General features: G+C 35.5%; 1 protein-coding gene across 1 annotated transcript in view; it reads left to right on the forward strand.

Moving 5' to 3' along the window:
- The window catches only part of LOC128998337 (protein roadkill-like), an 89,256-nt gene continuing 67,247 nt past the window's right edge, over positions 1 to 22,009 (forward strand). The window contains exons 1-2 of the mRNA XM_054424440.1: positions 1 to 279; positions 3,653 to 3,719. Coding sequence (XP_054280415.1) covers positions 3,712 to 3,719 — 8 coding nt within the window. The 5' untranslated portion in view covers positions 1 to 279; positions 3,653 to 3,711. The remainder of the gene's footprint in view (positions 280 to 3,652; positions 3,720 to 22,009) is intronic.

Genomic DNA, 22,009 nt, shown 5'->3' on the forward strand with positions numbered 1-22,009 from the left:
TTCGGTTCTGGTTGGTGTTGTTTCTGGTTTCTGTCCCTACTTTGTATTGTATAGGTAAAAATTATGAGCTTTTAGAATATTAGATAGACAACATTTCAGGAGAATAATGGAATTATAGACTATGAGTGAAAATTAATTGAAAAGTGATGTGTTTTTACAAATTTCTATGGGACACAACTCCTGTCATAAGTTAACCAGTCCTTTTTGAAGTCAAGATTGTTTCATCGTGCAGGATACTTAGTTCACTGTCAGAAATATACAAGATTCGTTTCTATCTATGTAGGTATCTAAGTAACAAAACTTAAGTACGGACAAATCCGACAAATAAGCATTATTATAAATTCCTAACCTAGCTTGAAGACCTAAGCTTTGCTAAAGCAAAACGTAAAAGTAAATCCTAACCCTACTTTTTTCCTTGAATTCAACTTTTTAACTTAAGTTCTTGTTTTAATGTATCCTAGACCTTGAAACTGTTTTTGTGTAAAATTATAAGAGTTATTGCCTACTAACTAGCTAAAGCTACTGGTATCTGCTGCTTAAGGCCATTTGACCATTTGTCCTGCTCCATAAGTTGGAGTTTTATGGTGTTCAAATTAATGCTTTAAAACTGCTGAAGACATATCTTACATATATCTAGTAAGACAGATGGTTTGCAGCGGGGGTCGGTGGTCCGCGGTTGCCTTAAGCAACAAGCAACTGTGGGGTACCACAAGGCTCAGTCTTGGGCCCTCTGCTATTCTTAATCTCAATAAATGATCTTCCATCCAGTCTCAAATGTAACACATACCTTCATGATGATGACACAACTTTGCTTACACAAAGCAGAGATTTAGAATCTCTTGAGCTTGAGGCAAAAAACTCAGTAAACGTATCAGAAGAATGGTTCTCTGCAAATAGCTTTTTGTTAAACAATGAGAAAACCCAAACTGTTGTCTTTGGACTTCGTAAAATTCCTGAAGTACAATGTGACAAGGTCAAAGTTGATAAGTTTTTGGGTGTTTATGTGGGTCATAGGTCATATCATGTTGAACATCTCTGTACTAGACTAAGTAGATTAACATTTCTTTTCAGAAAACTCAATGATGTAGTTCCTTTTGACTGTATAAAAACATAGACAAAAATAATTAAATATAGTCTGTCAGCCGTGCTGCGGTTACCATAGGTTCCGGCGCACACCGCTGTAGTTTACGTAGCGCGTACGCCGTAACTAAATGGTGCTCCAAGCGGCGTGCGCCAGAGCCTATGGTAACCGCAGCACAGCTGACGGTCTATATTTAACCCTTTGAGTGCCAACGTCCGGGGAACCGGACGTTTTTAAAACGAGCCAAAAGTGCCGACGTCCGGCCGACCGGACGTTTTTAGAACGAGCCAAAAGTGCCAACGTCCGGCTGACCGGACGTTTCGTAATGATCGAACAGTTGTCATAACAACCGAATGGATACTCGGATTCTTTTAACCCATATATTAACATTGAGTCGAAAGTTACTAGATGCGATACATCGATTTTCGTTGGTCGAAATATCAAAAATTCGATTTTTACGAAATTTTAACCTAAAAATCGCCAGATCGCGCTCGGCATTTTTAGCGCGACCTTTGGGAAAAATCATCGGCATTTTTTGAGCGTTACTTTTATTTCTCGCCTGGCACTCTAAGGGTTAATTCTTTTTGTCTATGATAAAAACTGCTTATTTTGCACTTTTCTAATCAGCCCTTAATTAAGGAATAATCTTTTGGGGCAGCAGCCCTGACATCACTGATGTTCTTTTCTAAAAAGTTGATCAAGAACATGGCAAAATGTCAATCACAAGGATATCTGTAAACCATTTTTTGTAGATATTAAGATTTTGACTGTTGTTCATTAATTTTTATATAACGTTTTGTTGGCTAGTTTTAAGAACCTGTAATGCCACACTCTTAGGGGTGATGTCCACAATTTTAATCAGGAATAATGGGAAAATTGACATCTCTTATGTTAGACTTGAAAAAATCATATCCTATTATGAAGTACTGGAACTCAAATACCTTAATAAACTCCCCAAGGAAATACTGTTGTTAAACAACAAAGCTTTCAAGAATAAAATTCTTAAGTGGCTGACTGTAGGCTACACCCTTGTTATGGGCTGGGAGAATTTTTTGAATGTTCAACCAAAGAAATCGTTATCTAATCTCTGCCTTTTTCATAAGTATTTCTTATGTAAATAATGTTTTTCACTAAACTAAGTTATATCTTGTATCTATTTTTCTGTAAGTATACCGTAGTCTTCAACTTTATTGATGTATCCAAATGCATGTGTATGTCTAATGGAATATAATATTGATTCTTGATTCTTGAAGGTAGGCTAACTTATGAAGTCAACCAATTCGGAATTCCATATTCTTTGGTGGTACTCTAGGGCCTATTAAAATAAAAATTAGGCCTACTGATATCTTACCTCTACATTATGAACAAAATTCATATTTTTAGAATCTTTACTAAAATTGATACATAGGCCTGAGACACCTGGTGTGGGTTTTAAACCTTGTCGCCTCAATCTATCGGCTGAACCCACCTTTAGATCAAGTGGCCCAACTGGTAATTGAAGCCACTAACAACGAGTTAATCTAATTGTTTGATTAGGCCCTAACTTATCCTTTTATTTTGCAAAAGTGTAGGCCTACTTAACACCTTAGCAACCTCTTCTTTCTAGTATTATTACCTAATTCAACTGGTTGAAAAGTGTAAATTTATTTAAAGGAGCTTACTGGAGTCGTTTACACTACCCATTTATTTATTTATTTATCTATTTATTGTCAACTTTCATAAGACTGTGATTCCAATAATCACAATTGCAAACATAACTTAATTTTAAAACTCAACTTAAAGCTTTACATAGCAAAAAGGAAGGTATAAGGAAGAAGAGGGAGAATCATAAATTCTTTAAAATGCTTCCTCCATCAGTCGTGAACTGGCCTTTTTTGCAAAAGAAATAGGCCAACTCTATTTGAATCGCTTAAAATTGGCCCAAAACCAAATTCCATAAGACATCAGAGAATGGAAGTAGGCAAATTAAGTTTGTTTTAGAATCCAATACCTCGTCAGTAAGAGAATGGCATAAAATGCTTTGCCAAGTTTAGGAAGTTGTATGATCACGCCAAGTAGGACTAGTAGAGTCAATTACAACTCCAAGAACCTAGATAAATCGATAACTTTTAGATCTGTTAGCAAATTACGAGCAGTCATTCTGTGGATAGTTTTAGGCCTATTATTTTTTTTAAAAATTAAGTAGGTATTTGATTTTTGTCAGAGTTGATGTAGAGGCTCGTTTGCAGAAAACCAATACTGTAGCCTAATTGTTAGTTGCTTAATTTGTACCTTAATTTGTAAGCAAAGAATTAAATCATATACAGTAGGCTACATACAATTTATTTTATTTTTAATCATTTAATTATTTTTCTTTCATGATCATGTCCCAGGACTAAGCTCTAGCACATGATAGTTTTTGACATTAGCCTACTCCAGGCTAGGCCTGGGGGGTTGTAGCATTATAACTTATATAAAATCTTTTGGTGATTTGGGGGGATTTGAACCTGGGACCGAAGTCCTGTGCTCTGCCACTAGACCAGCTCGCTCTCCAATCATCATGGACTGAATTATTTTCTTTGTTTTTTTCAGCTCTCCTGTCTGCTTCTGCACCTCCTTCTTTCACATCGTTCTGCTTATGTGTGTCATTTATGATCAGGTAGGTGCCCACTTTTATCTGTTAGGCTAGTTTAGAACTCTTATATTGGCCTTGTAGTATCCCTCATTCCCATCTATAGTCTGAGTCCAGGCCGGAAAGTCCGAAAAATAAACGGAGCAGCTATGAAAAGCCATCCTTAGCGACAATTAGCCTCTGGTGGCTAGTAAAACCGTGCCCGCTTGAATGTATTATATATTTATTTATTTTGAATGGATAATCTCTCTGCGCTGGTAAAGTAGTTCAACCAATAAGAAAACATATTTGATCGTCACGCTTGTCAAAAACAACACAAACTATCATTGAGAAGACAATTTTAAAATATGAATTCAATGTTTAAAAATGACTATAATTTAAGAGTTTGATATTTTATCAATTTATGTTACAGTAGAACCTCTTTAATCCGAACCCCTGTAATCCGAACGTTCACTAATCCGAACGCCTCATTGCTGTACTCAATACCAAAAAAAAATAACTGTACTGTGTTTTTGTCGGAACACAGTACAGTAGCTCTTTATTGTAAACTGTATTTATTGATATACGCACCGTAATTATTTTAATTGTAATGTACAGTACTTTTTATTCCCTATGTTTACTACTGTATTAAATAAACACTGTATTTTACTTTATAAAGCATTTTAAACTTTTCCCTAGCTATTGTTATGTAAAAACAACAATATGTTCTGTAATCCGAACTATTCAATAGTCCGAACTACCCCCGGTCCCAATTAGTTCGGATTAAAGAGGTTCTACTGTACTGTGTGGTTTTATTCTCCACTAAGTAGTCTGTCAGCTGCTTAACATCAGCTGCTCTCATATATTTTGACTTTTAGCTGAGTGATACCCTGCTAGCCCCTTTTTAAGAGAGGTTCTGCACAATCTCTTGCGTAGGCCTACAATACACTATCCATTATCTGAGCCCTTGTTATCCGATGTTGTAAGCCTAAATAATTTTTTTTTTTTCGGTTGGAAAACAATAATTAAGTTATTAAAGTTTCTGTTTTAAGTGAGGTACAAATTAGTAAATTAGTAGGCCTACTTGAAATAATCTTTACGAGTATTATTTTGATGTACAAACTATCCTCAGCAACTTAGAAAATAAAAATCACAAAATATTAGGTTGGCCACCAACCATTGGCAAGCTAGACCAGGTCTGCAGAATGTAGGCTTGTATCGCGTTTTGTCAGTCTTTGTCATTACAATTCCTTTATAACGATATGACTATGTAAATGGTCAAATGAAAATTTGATTTGATCATTTATCTTGCTACACTATTTACTGTTAAACACACATTTTACAAGTATTTGACTTCCTAATGTAATATCCTAACCCCTAACCTCAAAATCTCAGTGATCTCCGTGTTATCAGAGATTCTCGGTAACCTAGGTGGTCCTAACAACCTTGGTTAATAGGGAGTGTACTGTAGGCTACTTCTATCTTTTTTATTGCTAGGGCATTTGCAAAAGCTAGACATGTGATTTCCCGTTTGTCTCTGATATTCCCATTATGAATGGTGGTATCTACTGATTCTCTATTTTGAATATGGTCTCCCTTTCTTTAATTAGTCATAGGGAATTAATATACAGAGGAATCATGCTTATGGGATGACCGTGCTTAAATATATAAAAATATACTTGTGACAAGCAAGGAAGAGCCCGAGTGGCAAGCACTGTGTTGAAGTTCCTATCACACAAGGCGAAAGGTCTTTCTCCGTCGTAAACATTGTCGTACTAGTACATGAAGGTAAGGGGGCAGTGTTGGATTTTGTTCTGGACACCAGCGACTAGTTGGAGACACCACTAGCGTACCATTGGATGTTTCCTCTGTATCTTACTTCTCTGTGAATTACTTTTTTCTTGGTTTAATATCTTTTAAATCACAACCATCTAAAACTAGGTAGTCACAGAACTCCTTTACTTTCATGAATACTGCTAGCTGTTTTTTTACATTTCATTTCTTCGGTATGTCTATGCCTAAAATATTTTTTTGCAAATGTAATGTACAAAGAGAGTACTACACAGTGATGTTACTTTACTTCCTTTAACTAATCCCTGCTCTTTTTCAAAGTGTTTATTTTTTTCACAACTATTGTAAGCGGAACGTTCCTCAGATGTGTCGCATATGAAATAATGTTTATCGCATTATTATCACAATAGAAAACGAAGGTTGTTCTTTCAAAGACAAACTTGACAGAACTAAAATAATACTGCACAGTATAAACTTGCTACCCAGGATTCGTGCTTCCAATAATATTACCTTTTGTAGAGATTGTTTATTCAGATCATAGGATCTTTTAAATTTCAACATTTTTTACTATTTTATAACAAAACATGTACACAACATGCATGAAGATCTATACTAAATTAATTACTATTTTTAACACAAATTTTTCAGCAAATGTTTTCCTTACAAGAAAGAAGCTATTACTGTAGGTGGCAAGGTGGCACCTAGACCAATAAAATGTATATATGTTTACAAGGATTACCTGTCGGTCTCCACCGAGCTTTTGTCGCAGCCAAGCAAGCTAGCTCATGAGACAAACGTCATGTTCCCAACTTCAGTGCAATCATACTAGCTTGTTCCCACCCTGTAGGACAATCAATCTCTTCAAAGTATTCTAAAATGTTGTGAAATAAAATTGATGCTCCCCCCAAGTATGAATTGTGTTTTGTGATTTGGTGTTTGTAGGAAGGAGATCAATCCCTGTTGATAATTATAGCCAGTTGACAGATGTGTACACAGAAGAAAGGTGTTTCGACATCGGACATAAGTGGCTTAGCGGGTTTGCGGAAGGCTGTACAATTTTCTCAATGCATCCGGCAGCTAGTGTTAATCAGTTTCCATTGTGACAGTGATTGAATCTGAAGAGACTTTGCTTGCTGATCAGCGTGTTTCATACTTCCAGGACTGACTATAGTCATGGAAACTTATTGAAACTCACCTTATCAGTTAGACTATCCCTCTTGTTCAATCAGACCAGAAGGACGATATCAGTCGGCCTACACCATGCAAACATCGTCCATATGTGCAATACCACTTCCTAACTCCCTCCGGGGTGAGCACATTTTCTACGTACAAACAGTTTACTATATTCACTTCCATCAGCTGGTGATGGACTTCAATAGCGGTTGATAAGACCACAGATATCTAATCACAACATAATTTATACTTGGCGGGACTGACTATTTATTTCCTAAACGTTTCCTAATACAGTAGTCCCCCTCCTAGGCATACCGCATACGAGAGACTTTTTGTCGGCTGACTATTTTGTCGTAGTCAGGAGTCAAAGTCGGGATAGTGGTAAATCTGAGCGTGCACACAAGCTGACCACAGCCAAACAGTCAGCAGACTTCCCGCAGATAGTCGGGGCGTTTTGGGACTGACCGATTGTCCCAGACGCAGAGACAGGATGTTTATTTATAGCCTGTAACATTTAGAAGTTATTGTATTGATCTCATTGCGACCGTGGGAGAGGAAGTGCTGAGATTCCTAGAAAGCGGCGGTTAAACCGAACTGTTCTCAAAACAAGGTTGGTTAAAACAAACTGTAATATTTTACGAGGGAGGGCAGATGATCCGATTATTGGTTAATGCAACTGTACTCTAACAGGACTAATTGTCCCATACTAGTAAGAAGCGGATAGAAGAGTAGTCAAAGAAGTAAAGAACACAAGGTTGTTCTCAGATTTGAACCAGCTCACTGGCTGAGACAGGAGCTCACTGGATACTTCAACTCACGGACAACCCTCGTTTATAACCCTCATATTATATTTAATGCAAAATATCTGTATTCAATCATATTCATTTAAAGTACAGTATATACATTTAAATCGTCGAATTTCACCATATAAATATTTGTGCCTATGAATTTAATAATTCAAGCAGTTAAGGTTCGCTTTAATAACTTTAATTAACATGAATTTATACAAACAAATTGTTTTTCCATGCTATTGGGAAGGTGGGTAAGATTTGGGGTTGTACAAATTGGTTTGCTGGCCTGGGAGTAAATTTCCAGGGGGTAGGGTAAAGCTGAACACATTAGAGGGTAAAATTCCAGCATCTTGGTTTTTAAATTTTATATGTTCTGATTAAATTCACAACGATGAAAAGATACTTTAAATTCCACCGCAATCCCACGGAGTGAAATATCTCGGCATGACGATTGACAAAAGATTAACATGGAAAAAACACATCTGGAATAAAAGAATGTACCTAAATTTAAAATTTAAAAATCTTTCCTGGCTCATATAGTAAATCAAAATTGACAATTGCAAATAAATGATTACTATACAAAGTAATCCTGAAGCCAATTTGGACTTATGGAATCCAACTGTGGGGAACGTCCAGTATGTTTAACATAAACATCATCCAACGATTTCGGTCAAAAGTTTTAAGGTTCATCCTGCAAGCCCCGTGGTACGTTAATAACAATATCCTTCACAAGGGCAGTAGAATTCCGACGGTTGAAGAGGAAATAACCAAATTTAGTACAAAATATCTAAAGAAGCTTGAAAATCACCCCAATCACCTGGCTCTAAACCTTTTGGACAACAGTACCAGTATATACAGGCTGAAAAGGATTCATGTCTTGGACCTAAGTTCACGTTTTGTTTTGACAATTTAATTTTCCCCTGTTTATTTACTTATTTATTTTTTCATTGAAATATTTTTAAGTTAGATCTGCCAATGGACAGAGACTAACTAACGTTTTATAAATAATTGTTATTGTATTTGCTGAATGTTCAAAAAATAAACAGATTGTAAATAAAATTGTGATAAAAAAAACAAAAAAAAAAAAAACTGACATAGTGCAACTTAAGTGTTTGCTGGCAAAATTCCTCTTGGCTGTAACACCAGTCTTGCCTGGGGGTGAAATTCCACTACCCTACAATATTAACCAGTTATCAGGCACTAACTACAACTAAACTATCAGGCTAACTAAATTCTCTAAAATCATATTACATCAGATGTCTGTCGAGATTAGTTTCAAAGCTTTCTTAGGTAACAAGCAAATTATCACTATAATAATATCACTAACAAATGGACGGGGCATAACTAGTATAACTTCTACTACCTACTACTACTATCTTGCTTGTCCTTAGGCTAATTTCAATGGTTAAACATGTCCTAGAAATTAAAAAACGTTGGCAAATGAACAAAACCGCTAAGGTACAACACCAAGGGGTTAGTTCCCGAAGTAAACTGAAAAAAATTCAGCGTTAGTGGTGACATTTTTCTGTAAGAAAATTTGTTAATAAAATATTACAACTTAAAAAGATTTATCACTTAATCTTTATGAATGTAAATTTAGTTTATTCTATTTTTTTTTAATTCAAATGAGGGATGGTTATTTTAAGACGAGGGATAAGAGTCAGAAAAAAATCTGCTGAATCTGTCTAATTTTTAATCTAATTTTCCTCGACTATGACCAAACTCAATGAACCGTGTTAGATGAAAGCGGCAGGGAGATTACACAAGAGAGGTGGGGGTGGAGGCAGGAAGAGAAGGTGAAGCTTTCATCCCGACTGTCCCATCTCCCTTCTACATTTATATAACATCATTGGCAGTCAACTGTGTTGCTACGTTTTTCTGTAGATTTTCATATTCTGTTAAATTTTTTTCCTACCAGATAGTTTTGTGCTTTATATTCTAACTCTCTATTGTCTGCATTTATTACGGTTACTGAACTGCAATAAAATTATCTTGTTGAATAATCTTTCAGAAATAATTTTGATTTTTTAAAGAGGTTGGTAGTCTCTTTTAACCTTGCATTTGCTCTACATAGACTACAGGTCTGTGCGTGAAACGTATCCCGCAAAGGAAGGGGTAAGCTGGTACAGTACAAAGGTGAACTGTACTGATAAAAAGTAAAAGCAGGCACTATTGACATTGCTGCTTTGGGCCCTAATTTAGTGGCGCTACTGTCTCACAAAATTCTTTTGCCATTTTGTTTTTCAAATTTGTAAGAAAAAAATATGTTTTTTCCGTCCATGCTATTAATACAGATTTACATTGAGAATCTATATTTTCCTTCCTAATATGATGACATTAAGATGTGATAAAGGAAATATTATGTTTGTTTACAGATTGTTCTTTTAAGTTCAGGAAATTTTGTTGGGTTTGGATGTCAGGTTAAAATTGTGAATTTCTACCACCAACGACAAAACCTGCAGACTAAGCATATTTCTATTTGATTGATTGGATTGTTACTAATATTTACTTGAACATGTTAGGTAAATTCCCTGTATTGGAAACATTGGGTTTAACTATCACTTTGGTTTGATGCTTTAGTGAAACAATTGTTTTTTAGTAAACAATTAAGTGGTCAGTTTAAAACAAATAAATTAGTCACGTTTTATAAATTTCCATTATGGATATAAAATTATATCCATAAACAAGCACACTGCGACAGTTTACCATAAGAATAACATAGGAATTTTAAATGTACAGTTTTTTTAATTATCTCTGTAGGCTAACCCATAAACATACAACAATGCTTCTATAAAAAATTATTTTTTTTAAGCTACCCTTGATGGGTGTTCTAAATATTGGGTCTTTTAATATTTTAAGACTAAAAACTGAAACAAATGTTTATTGCTCATGGACACACTCCCTCTCTCACTCACACATATATATATAAAATAAATTAACAAATAGTGTTTTTAACCTCTGCAGATATAATAATGAAAAAAATAAATTGGGTCTAGGTCTTATTGTGCCCCATGAGCGAATCTTAAAGCTGTATATAAAGTAATAGCTTCTTTCCTCTCGGATAAATTTGCTAAAAATGTTTTTAAAATGACCTTACCTGTAGCAGCGAATCTAAGTATTGGTTAAACTAATGTTATTTAAATAGGGAATAAATCTGACCTTTTAAGGAAATATTTTTGTGTAATTGCAATCAGACATAAATGGAAATTTGCTTAGTCTGCAGGTTTGCTGATGCAGAGGATTTTTCCTTAATCTTCGTTCTTTTTTTTTCAAGTAGTTCGGAAATCCTGATGTTTCCTCAAATATGGTTTGAGGAGTTGTAAGGAGCTCTCCTGTTTCATGGGGGTTTGTCAGGAAGGAGAGGATATAAATTGAGGGGGAAAGTTGACATGAGTTGGGGAAAGTGGAACTTTGGGGAGCTCCTCTGGCATGCCCTTTCCCTAGGGTAAACCAGTGCAGCTCAGTAGCTCAGTCCTTTCTCTGTATAACTAGTTTCTGCAATCTCGAATTGGTATTGAATCATATAGAGAAGCGAGTATCTAAAATGTAGCCTGAAGTTTCTCTTTCTTACGGTTGCACTTTACTCAAAACTGCAGATATTCATAATTAATTACTTTCAAGATAAAAAAACTTACTATCATTTCTTGAAGACACAATGTTTTGTATATTTTTGTCACACTAATTTGTTTCAATGAGCTTTTCACGCATGAATTTAGCCCGGAAAACCGCTGTTTCCCGCTTGCTCAATCAAATGGGGTTTCATTACGTACTACTGTACGGTAATGAAATTTTACTGGACACCAGCTAACTACAATTGAATTATTATATACAAAAACTAACCTCTCAGAGAAGTTATGAGCAGTGATTGTTAAGTCTTGTTTTAGGTGTGAATATTTTAACGGATTTGTACAGTTTTGTTATTGTTAGGTTAGTTTATAGTAGTGTGATGAAAAATATTGTACTTAACTTGTTCAAAATGTGTTTAGAGTACTCGTATGGTAGCCACATGAGACGAACTCGTAAGGTAAACACATATTTTCCGGACTAGTAACGTAATATACTGTTACCTGAATATGAATAAAGGAGACATACAATTTCCTGTACATGTTTTGTAAAAAGGGTGAAAAAGGATTTAATAAATTTCTTCTTAGTGAATTTATCTCAATGAAAGTAGCCAATACTGTAATATTCATTACAAGACTTTGAGTATCTTTTTTTTAAATAACCTAACATTTATCCAATGAAAATGTTGGATTTAGATCTCCCAGATGTGAAACCTGACCATGATCAAGAGTGTAGAGTTGAGTAAAATATCTTGTATATATTTTTTACTGATGGTATAAGCTGTATTTTAGCCTGAACTATATTAAAAGCCAGATGGGTCCAGTTTGTAACCATCAAAGAGCTATTGACTCTTCTCGATTGAACTGGTATCTACTGATTACTAGTCGAGTGATATATTGGCTCAGCCACCCAGTTATTTATATAATAATATTTACAGTGGAACCTCGATAACTAGACCCTTGATAACAAGTCACCCTTGACAACAAGTCTTATTTAATAATCCCCATGAGAGTATGGTTATCGAGGTTCTACTGTTTTTATATGATATTCATTTAACTCGCGAATACAAATATTTTGGTTATGATTTTAAAATAAGTCTCTGAAAACGGTTTATTTCAACTCTAAAACTCAGAAATCCGTTAGGGTTGTTTTTGGTGCTTGTTGAGAGACAAGCTCAATTCGGGGTTCTTTTAGAATAGTTTTAAGGATTAAGGTCAGTATCATTTTGTGAGATTTCATGTAATATCGTAAAACTGTCTTGAATTTCCCTTTGTAATTGAAGCAATAAATTGCTTTACCCTTCTACTCACAGGGAGCGAGCTGGCGTAGTGGTTAGAGCGTGGGACTTCAGTCCCTGAGGTCCCGGGTTCGATCCCCGCCAAGTCACCAATGGATTTTATCTAAGTGATAATGCCGCAACCCCTAGGTCTAGCCTGAAGTAATGTGAAAAACAATCCCAGGCTCTTGCCTAGCGTCCTAGGAAAAAAAAACAACAACCCTTCAACTCACATTCAATCTATTGTTATATTGATGATTTTAAAACAATAGAAACATTGAGTTAATCCTAAACCTTTTTGTCACTGCTTTGCAAATATTGGTGTGAAAACCAATAGTAAATAAATTGATTCCTTTTAATTTCCTTCTAATCATTTACTATATAGTGTTCTAGGACTACCATATTTTTTAAGTACTGAAAAGTAAAACTCAAAAGTGTAATAGCAGTCAATCTGTCTTTATTTTACCTTCTTTGGTCTTTTGTCTTTACCTTCTTTATACAATTGTTACCTTTATTTTATCCTTAATATATTGTGAGAATTCAAACATTACATAAAATTAGTATCTTTTTATTCCTTTTGAAATGTGCTTTCAATAATATGAATTTTAGTAAAATTGAAATATTCACCCAATTTGGACACATTATAAATAAAGCATTGAGATGTAATTTTAAATATTTTTTTCCATTTTTTTTTTAAATATAGCTCTTAAGTTTATCACATGTATTTTGAGGCACAAAATATTTCAATTCCACGGCAAACAATTCTGAAATACAGTAGTTACGAATGAAAATTAAGAAAGAACTATAAAATTTTTTTATTAAACCCATGATATAAAGAAGATTAAGATACAAAATGTCAAGTTGACATTGGAAAATCTGATGTAATTAAAGAAACGTTTAAAAATTTCCAATCAAATCGAATAGTTTTTGAGAAACAATGCTGGAGCGGTTGAGTTGTCCACCCTGTATTTCTCAAAATGATCTAATCAGGGGGTTTCAACACGCACACTGCAGATGAAAGTGTGGGTCTATTCGCGGTATTTAGAGCCTCTCTCACTGTTACCGTGATCATGGAATTAGGCCTAGACACCAAAACGAGAATAACTCGGCCTGAATGAGTACAGTATTGGCCAGAAGATAGCCTACTTTCTAGTCAGGTATTATTGTACAAGTACGAATTGTGAGCGAGGTACAGTTCTCTTATCAGCTTCAAAACATTGTTAATTGATGACTCATAAACGAACCATTGTTTATTGATGACTCATAAATGGGCCACAGAAATCCCAATTGTATAACATGTTATAAAAAAATGTAAAATGTTTAGTAGTTTTATAAACGAACCATTGTTTATTGATGACTCATAAATGGGCCACAGAAATCCCAATTGTATACCATGTTATAAAAAAATGTAAAATGTTTAGTAGTTTTATAAACGAACCATTGTTTATTGATGACTCATAAATGGGCCACAGAAATCCCAATTGTATACCATGTTATAAAAAAATGTAAAATGTTTAGTAGTTTTATAAACGAACCATTGTTTATTGATGACTCATAAATGGGCCACAGAAATCCCAATTGTATACCATGTTATAAAAAAAATGTAAAATGTTTAGTAGTTTTCTTCCGTCTCTTCTATGTAGGCTTATTACTCTAGTATATATTTGTTAAACGTTTATATTTATACAGGTCTAAATTTTTATTTGATTACAACTTCTGATATTAATGATAACAATTGGTAAAAATTGTCAAAAGCAATAAAGCATTTTATCATAACCTGGTTGACCAATTCTGTGTTTTCGAGCGTCCAGACAGAAAGAGGGATTTAGAAAACTTTAGTTCCGTAGTATAAATTGAAAACACTAGTAGAAAATGTTTCGCTTTAAGAGAAAATATACATTTTATGAGGGTTATAAATAAGCCATCGGCCAGGACGTCGATAAAATATTAAAAAATGCATTAACACAACATGTTCAATTGCAAAATCAAGGCAAATGTAATAAATTATTTCATACCGGTGCATTTTATTGAAAAAAGGGAATACAACTTAAGACTAGTGTAGCCTAGTATTTGATGAACACTTTTTTGTACGATACACTACACTAACGAAGTATGTAAAAAATCTGGCCTCTAATGGATAAAACTTTATTTTTAACGAATCCATATCGAGAACATATGTGATCTGAATTATACAATGTACCTATGTATTTGAACGGATGGTGTTGTTTTTTTGGCCTATGGGGACATTAAAACGAATAAGTAAATTGGTCCCGGGTCTTGGTCTCATCATGAGATCCACGGTAATATAGCTTATTCCCTATGAGAATTTCGCAGAATCAAGTTCTTTCTGCTGACAAGAACTTCTTAGCACGGGCTTATACAGTAATCTATTCCGGGAAACACTAGTTTATAAATTCAATGTTTCTTGAATCCGATTCTATTTTTTAAATACGTAAACAATACAACTTGATCTGGATTTTACAATGACGTATCAAACAAAATGAAACATGTCACACCGACACCGTAGACCAGACCAGGAAGTAAAGATCTAGGTTATGTTTGCGGTATTGTGCGGACAGCGGACCTAGTTATGTAAGGTGCTTGCGCAGTACGACTGTACCGATTCTCTAGTTTCGCGCATTAACTGTTTAGAAAGCGGCGAGGCTGTACGAAAAACAATGACTTGCTTTCACCCACTTTCCCGAGGACTACATATCTTGCGATATGGTGTGGCGATCCACACCTTTGCCATCTAGTTGATGTGGGCGTAAATAAGCCATTTCTGTTGAAACTTCGTTTGCTTTACAAACTCCTTCGGGCAAGTTGAATCAGATTCGGTTAGAATTAATTATTTATGTATTTCGAATACGGAACTTAAAAATAAAACTACACTTGGAAACAACATTGGAACTGCAAATGAATGAAAAACTTATGCAAACACAAGGGATAAGAAGTTCTAGAAAAGAATTACACTTAGCATCTTCTATTTTGTGTTAATGTCACTTGGTGTTAATTAGGGTACCATAGCGTTGTTTAGTGGTTCAGGTTAAATCGGTTAAATGGTTGAGGAAACAATATGGTTTGATTATATTACAGACTGCTACTTGTTGATGAACTGTGTGCGCGACTCACCGTCAGCGTGTCTGAACGATAGAACCTGTCTCCTGTCTCTCCGTTTATCTGGGGACTCCGGGTGGACCTGCTCAGGAGACAGGTCCCATCATACAGACTATAGTTCAAATAGACGCATTGATTATGTACACAGTAAGTATATAGTCAATGGTGACCGCTACAGTGATAACATGACATGAGGCTTAAACCAGGTTTACGACAAGTAAAATAGCAGCTTTTAGCTTTAAGGCTTACACAACAGTTGTGCTAAACGTGTTAATGAGTTAAACTAGGTTTGTCCATGCTGAACCAGTGTGGAAAGTGGAATTTTATTGCATACTCTGAGTCTAAATCGGCGATGCTTCTTTACTCTCTATAGTCTTTTCCCACGGAAACTCTACCCTGAGGACGCCCTATTTTGTTACTCGACCGCGCTTGTGCAAACGGCTCCTGACTGCGCTGCGCCGCTTTCCCAAAATACCACCTACAATTCACCCTGCTTTCACCCACGCTCTCGCTATGCTTATTTGCATCTGCTGTTCCAGGTTCTATCTAAATAAAACGACAACAAAAACACTTCGAGGGTGAAATGAAAAGACTACTTAGAAACCATAACCATAAGACCAGAAGATAACTGAGATCGGAATACAGTAATTGACCTAGTGGGTCCTGGGCCTTTTCGGAAACTAGGACATTTGTAGTGACCCCTATGAACGTCCGGGAAAACCGGGGCGTGTTGTAACCCTACTTAGATGCAAACGGTTAAGGGTGTGCTCTAGCTCAGCTTGGATTTCTCAGTACTATCAATGATAAAAGGAGTAGACTAACCGATGTCCCTATACCAAACCATACCATTGGTGTCCTCCTGATTGCGAACAGTCCTGATTGCGAACAGTCCAGACTGCGAACATGTTTGGGTCTACGAGGTGGAGGGGGTCGTCCGTGGGGTGGGGAGGATTCCTGATTGCGAACACATTTTGAGTGGTCGGGGTTTTCAACCCTTTCATAGAAACCCTTAACAGAATGATTTAGCTTCAATCACAACTTAAGACTGGTAATATACATAATGGAAAGGATGAATGTTCTTGAAGACACATATCTTTATGAGACGTAGTATAATTATAGGTGAAGCCCCTTATTAACAGACAGATTCTTCCAGACTCACAAATTCGTTCTGATAATAGGTATTTACTGGCTGTTTATTTAAAATTAACTATAATATGTTTGACTTGAACAAGCAACTACTAAACAATCTCAGAGTAAAAGAAATAAAACAATCATTTCATATGAACTAGGGTACCTGTTGCTCGAAATCGAGCAACTGTCAAGTGCCGGAATTATAGGTACAGAAGTTATTTTAAAACTACAGTAATAACAGTAATAATTTTCGATGAGTTTAAAAGACCCGACTAAATACTTATGTGACTAATTGTAATACTCACGCTATTAAATAGCTCTTTGAAATAATAAACGCTTCTTGTATTTTAGCATTTTTTTGGACCCGGCCTTAATTTTTAGTGTTTTCTACAAATGTTTCCCGACTTAAAGCTTTTAACCAGTAAACATTTCTTGCATGTATTTATTTGATCGGACTTTAGGTAGGTTTACTTTATCACTGTGACAACATCTGTTGTATATTCTTCATGTTTTTAAGTTGCTTAGCATAACTGACAAAAATGATTCATCTCCCCAAGTGAGTGTGTACCTGGATTCCTTACTTCGAGACCAGGCCTCTCCTCTACTCTTCTTATTCGTATAAGATTTCCTATTAATTGTCTCCTCCTCCTATTTTCAACATTTCTCCTTTAAACTCAAGAAATTGTCTGTTCTTCCAACAAAACTGATTGACTGTTTAGATTTGTCTATTACCTCATAAATATTACAAACATCAATATTTACTCCCAAAAAGCTGGTGAGTTTCTTTTTATATACAGTTGTTTTTGTTTTAAAATTTGTTTTCAATGTAATTCTTATGGGGAAGATGCGACCTTTGATAGCGTCTCGTGCCCTTAAGGGTAAGAGTTTTTTAGTTATAAAACCTTTATGCAATACAGTACTACAAATTGAGACAAATTATTTGACACCTCAAACGTTAAAATCGGTCCAGAAATAACGGAGAAGTTTTGTTCACAAAAATAGCCTCACATATTAAGATAAGAGAAACTGACTATAGTTTAACATAATTAGCCGAAATATCATGCATTTGCCAATATCACATTCCAAACTCAATAATTACCTAAAAAAACATCGTCAACGAGCAATTTAAATAGCAACTAAAATAAATACCATACTTACATACATCTTACATCCGAAATAACATGTATATGCATTACACATTACGACATCAATCATTCAATCACATTCCCAACTCAACAAGCAATTAAAACTCACGTTCAACAACAGCTACTAAACCATCTTTACAGATTCCAAAATATATGTTCGCAGTCTGGACGACTCATGTTCAGGTAGTCCACAGCATTTTTGAGGTGTTCGCAGTCTGGACGATTTTACCCTTGTTCGCAATCTGGACTGTTCGCAATCAGGACACAACCATACCATTGCATTGAACAGCGCCATGAAGAGCGCTTGCAAGCCTTTTTATTCTGGGCGATTACATCCTTAAAAATTTTTAGTAAACTTACTGCACTTTCTTGTTTTTAAGAATATATCGCAATTCCCCCGTTTGTTACTTTTACTTTTAAAAAATTATTTGGATGCGTTAAAACTTATGATAAAAAACGCGTATTTTAACATTTTTTGAAATAACCAAATTTTAAAAAGCTCCGGACCTACAATAATATTTCATGAAAAATATGACACCAAGATCATTTTTTTTTTATCAGTTCAAAATTGGGGCTACACACAGTAAGAACCAAAACCCTTGCATTTGCGCGCGCCAGACGGGTAGAGTGCAGCCTTAAACTATCAAAGGTTACCCAGAATTCTTCAATGCTATGTAAGTCAAGGAAGTTCCGGTAAATATTTACCATTTCCAGTGCTAATGGCCATCAAGGCGATGTGGTCACGAATTTTAAAATAAGTAGGCCTAATTGAATCCTAAGGGGGAGCGAGCTGGTCTAGTGGCTAGAGCGCGGGACTTCGGTCCAAGAGGTCCCGGGTTCGAATCCCGCCAAATCACCAATGGATTTTATCCAAGTGACAATGCCGCAACCCCTAGGTCTAGCCTGAAGTAATGTGAAAAAACAATCCCAGGCTCGTGCCTAGCGTCCTAGGAAAAAAATTAAATCCTTTTTAATGGTCTATCTCAACCGCTATTTTGTATTGTTTACGTATTTTTCGTAATTGAAGATTAAAGTAAGGAAACAAGTTGTTTTGTTTCTTTTTGTGGCATTTCACGAGAGAATAAATGTTTAGTGGATGTGCCGGGGATTGGACCCGTCTCTCCCGCACCGAGGTCCGAGACGCTTACCACTAGGCTAGCAACACAACCAAAAGTTAAAACATAAATAATTATTTTATGGTTCTAGTCCGTAAATAATCATCGAACCTTAAAGACGAGAAATAACCGAATAAGGATCTTAACGTTTCATGAATTAATTATAAAATCAACATAACTTTATGGAGGATTGACCTAATCAGAATTTCTCCGATAAGGCTCTCTATGTTAGTATATTTAACTTTTTCCTAAGGTCTCAAACCTACTTTGACTATTAGGTATTACATTAATTGTTAATTCCCTGAAGTCCCTTGACCTTTGATAGACACAATTGAAACGTTATTACAGTAATTTCATTTTGGAGGATTTTGTCATAAAACAAACACATTTACCCCAATGAACTAATTGACAAATAACTAATAATGAATAGTTTAAATCGGCAATATTGTTAAATTAATTATGTATTTCGGTTGGTTTGAATACGATCTTTCGTTCTGTGACTGAACTAATACAAGGAAAACTGTTGAATCGTACAATATTGAAATTGATCCTACTCTTTATTTTGAAATATGCAGTAAAAGGACTGAGTGATAACATTTTTCTACTATAATACTTTCATAGCATCGGTGAAAATGATTCAATGCTTGTATAGTGAGCAAGAGTTGACTAGGCTGTAACCTTGTTCTGTTGGGCAAATAACGTGTCGCCAAGGTAAGTAGCATTTTATGCTTGTTGCACACTGACTCGAGTAAAGGTAACCAGCGGAAACTGTATGATAAACTAAGTTGTGCATACAAGTTTTTTTTTTATTGTTGCCCGATTTTCATTCCGGTGTAGGTGATTTTCGGTTACATGTCCGATGTTACGCCTTTAGGTTGATTTTTGAGTGTAGATAGAACGGGTGTAATCTATGATCAGTATACCTTTACTGTTCACTAGTCCAAGATCCGCGAGCACACTTAATCTTCTTGAGTTGACGTCGGGGATACGTTTACAATTTGCACTATTTATGTTATTTGGATCAGAGTTCTAGTAATCTCACGTAAAACTAGCAGAAACTTAGTTATTACCGAGGAGGAACCAAGTACTCTGAAACAATGTATTATGAGAGGTAATAATTATCTAAGTACACTCTGAAACAATGTATTATGAGAGGTAACCATTCTCCAAGGAAACTAGCTGAAACAATGTTTTATCAGAGGCGTTCACTATCTACGAAGCCTCTGAAACCATGTTTCACGATACTTGATCATTCACTAAGTACACTCTGAAACAATGTTTTATGAGACGTGGACATTCTCTAAGTACACTCTGAAACAATGTTTTATGAGAGGTGATAATTCTCTAAGTACACTCTGAAATAATGTTTTATGTGAGGTGATAATTATCGAAGTGCACTCTGAAACAATGTTTTATGAGACGTAGTCATTCTCTAAGTACACTATGAAACAATGTTTAATGAGAGGTGATAATTCTCTAAGTACACTCTGAAACAATGTTTTATGTGAGGTGATAATTATCGAAGTACACTCTGAAACAATGTTTTATGTGAGGTGATAATTATTGAAGTACACTCTGAAACAATTTTTTATGAGACGGTGTCATTCTCTAAGTTCACTGTGAAACAATGTTTTATGAGACGTGGTCATTCTCTAAGTACACTCTGAAACAGTGAGGTGATAATTATCGAAGTACACTCTGAAACAATGTTTTATGTGATGTGATAATTATCGAAGTACACTCTGAAACAATGTTTTATGTGAGGTGATAATTATCGAAGTGCACTTTGAAACAACGTTTTATGAGAGGTGATAATTATCGAAGTACATTCTGAAACAACGTTTTATGAGAGGTGATAATTATCGAAGTGCACTCTGAAACAACGTTTTATGTGAGGTGATAATTATCGAAGTGCACTTTGAAACAATGTTTTATGTGATGTGATAATTATCGAAGTGCACTCTGAAACAACGTTTTATGAGAGGTGATAATTATCGAAGTACACTCTGAAACAACGTTTTATGTGAGGTGATAATTATCGAAGTACACTCTGAAACAACGTTTTATGAGAGGTGATAATTATCGAAGTACACTCTGAAACAACGTTTTATGTGAGGTGATAATTATCGAAGTGCACTTTGAAACAACGTTTTATGAGAGGTGATAATTATCGAAGTACACTCTGAAACAACGTTTTATGAGACGTGGTCATTCTCTAAGTACACTATGAAACAATGTTTTATGAGAGGTGATAATTATCGAAGTACACTGAAACCATGTTTCATGAGAGGTGATCATTCTCTAAGGAGACTCTGATACAATGTTTCATGAGATGTGTCAGAGTCTCCCATACAATGATTTTGAAGATGTTTTCATTCTCGGATGATGACTCGTGCTCAGCCCTTCTTCGTCAAAGCTAAAGCGGAATTTATTCCCCAGACTAGATATATTATCTCCAACTTTCTCTGCAAAATCAAAACCCGGTGGATCAAAAAACAACAAGAGCAGTGCTTTCTCGCGTTTCACCGCCCTCAATCCCGAGGGACAGACTGAGTGAGAAGGTTCGTTCCAGAGAGAGCGACGCTTTCACGCTAACCCTCGGTCGGTTAGGTAACTTGGACCTAAGCTTCCGGTGTTTCTCCGTTCACGGTTTGGGAGTGAAACAGTGAAAGAAAACTATCGTGGATATGTGTAAACAACACAAACTTAAGACGAGTGTTAACACAGCATTTAGACTGCCACTAGGGATGAGCGTCGATAGCCGATGTTTTCTTCTAACATCGATAGTTTTACCAACTATCGAAATATCGACGTTTTCCCGTAATTGAATTGTATTAGTTTCAATGCAAATTTTAATGTTGGTCTTAACAAGAAATTAAATTTTCCATTACAGTAATCCCCTTGCAAGGCTGACGAGATATAGAATCAAAAAATATCGCAAACTGTACTTGCCATAAGACAAGAGAAGGGTGAGCGTGAGAAGAAATATATTCATTGTTAAGGCGCTTGTTCTTAATGTTGCCAAAAGTCAATTCATTTGTATTAAATTTCAGCCGTAGCACTCCTGCTACTGATACAGCCTTAGCCTTCCTAATTGAATAAGACCGATATTTCGTCTTACAAATGTATAAGGGAAACAGCCAATCTAGCAAGTAGCTAAATTAATTAGCTTAGGCAGAAAGCAGACGAAAAGCATGGAAACAAATCAGCGACCACAGAATTAAATTTTAATTCT

The sequence above is a fragment of the Macrosteles quadrilineatus genome, unplaced genomic scaffold (genome assembly GCF_028750875.1).
Source record: "Macrosteles quadrilineatus isolate MER2022 unplaced genomic scaffold, UCM_ALF_1.0 Scaffold_7__1_contigs__length_78375512, whole genome shotgun sequence".
Lineage (NCBI taxonomy): Eukaryota > Metazoa > Arthropoda > Insecta > Hemiptera > Cicadellidae > Macrosteles > Macrosteles quadrilineatus.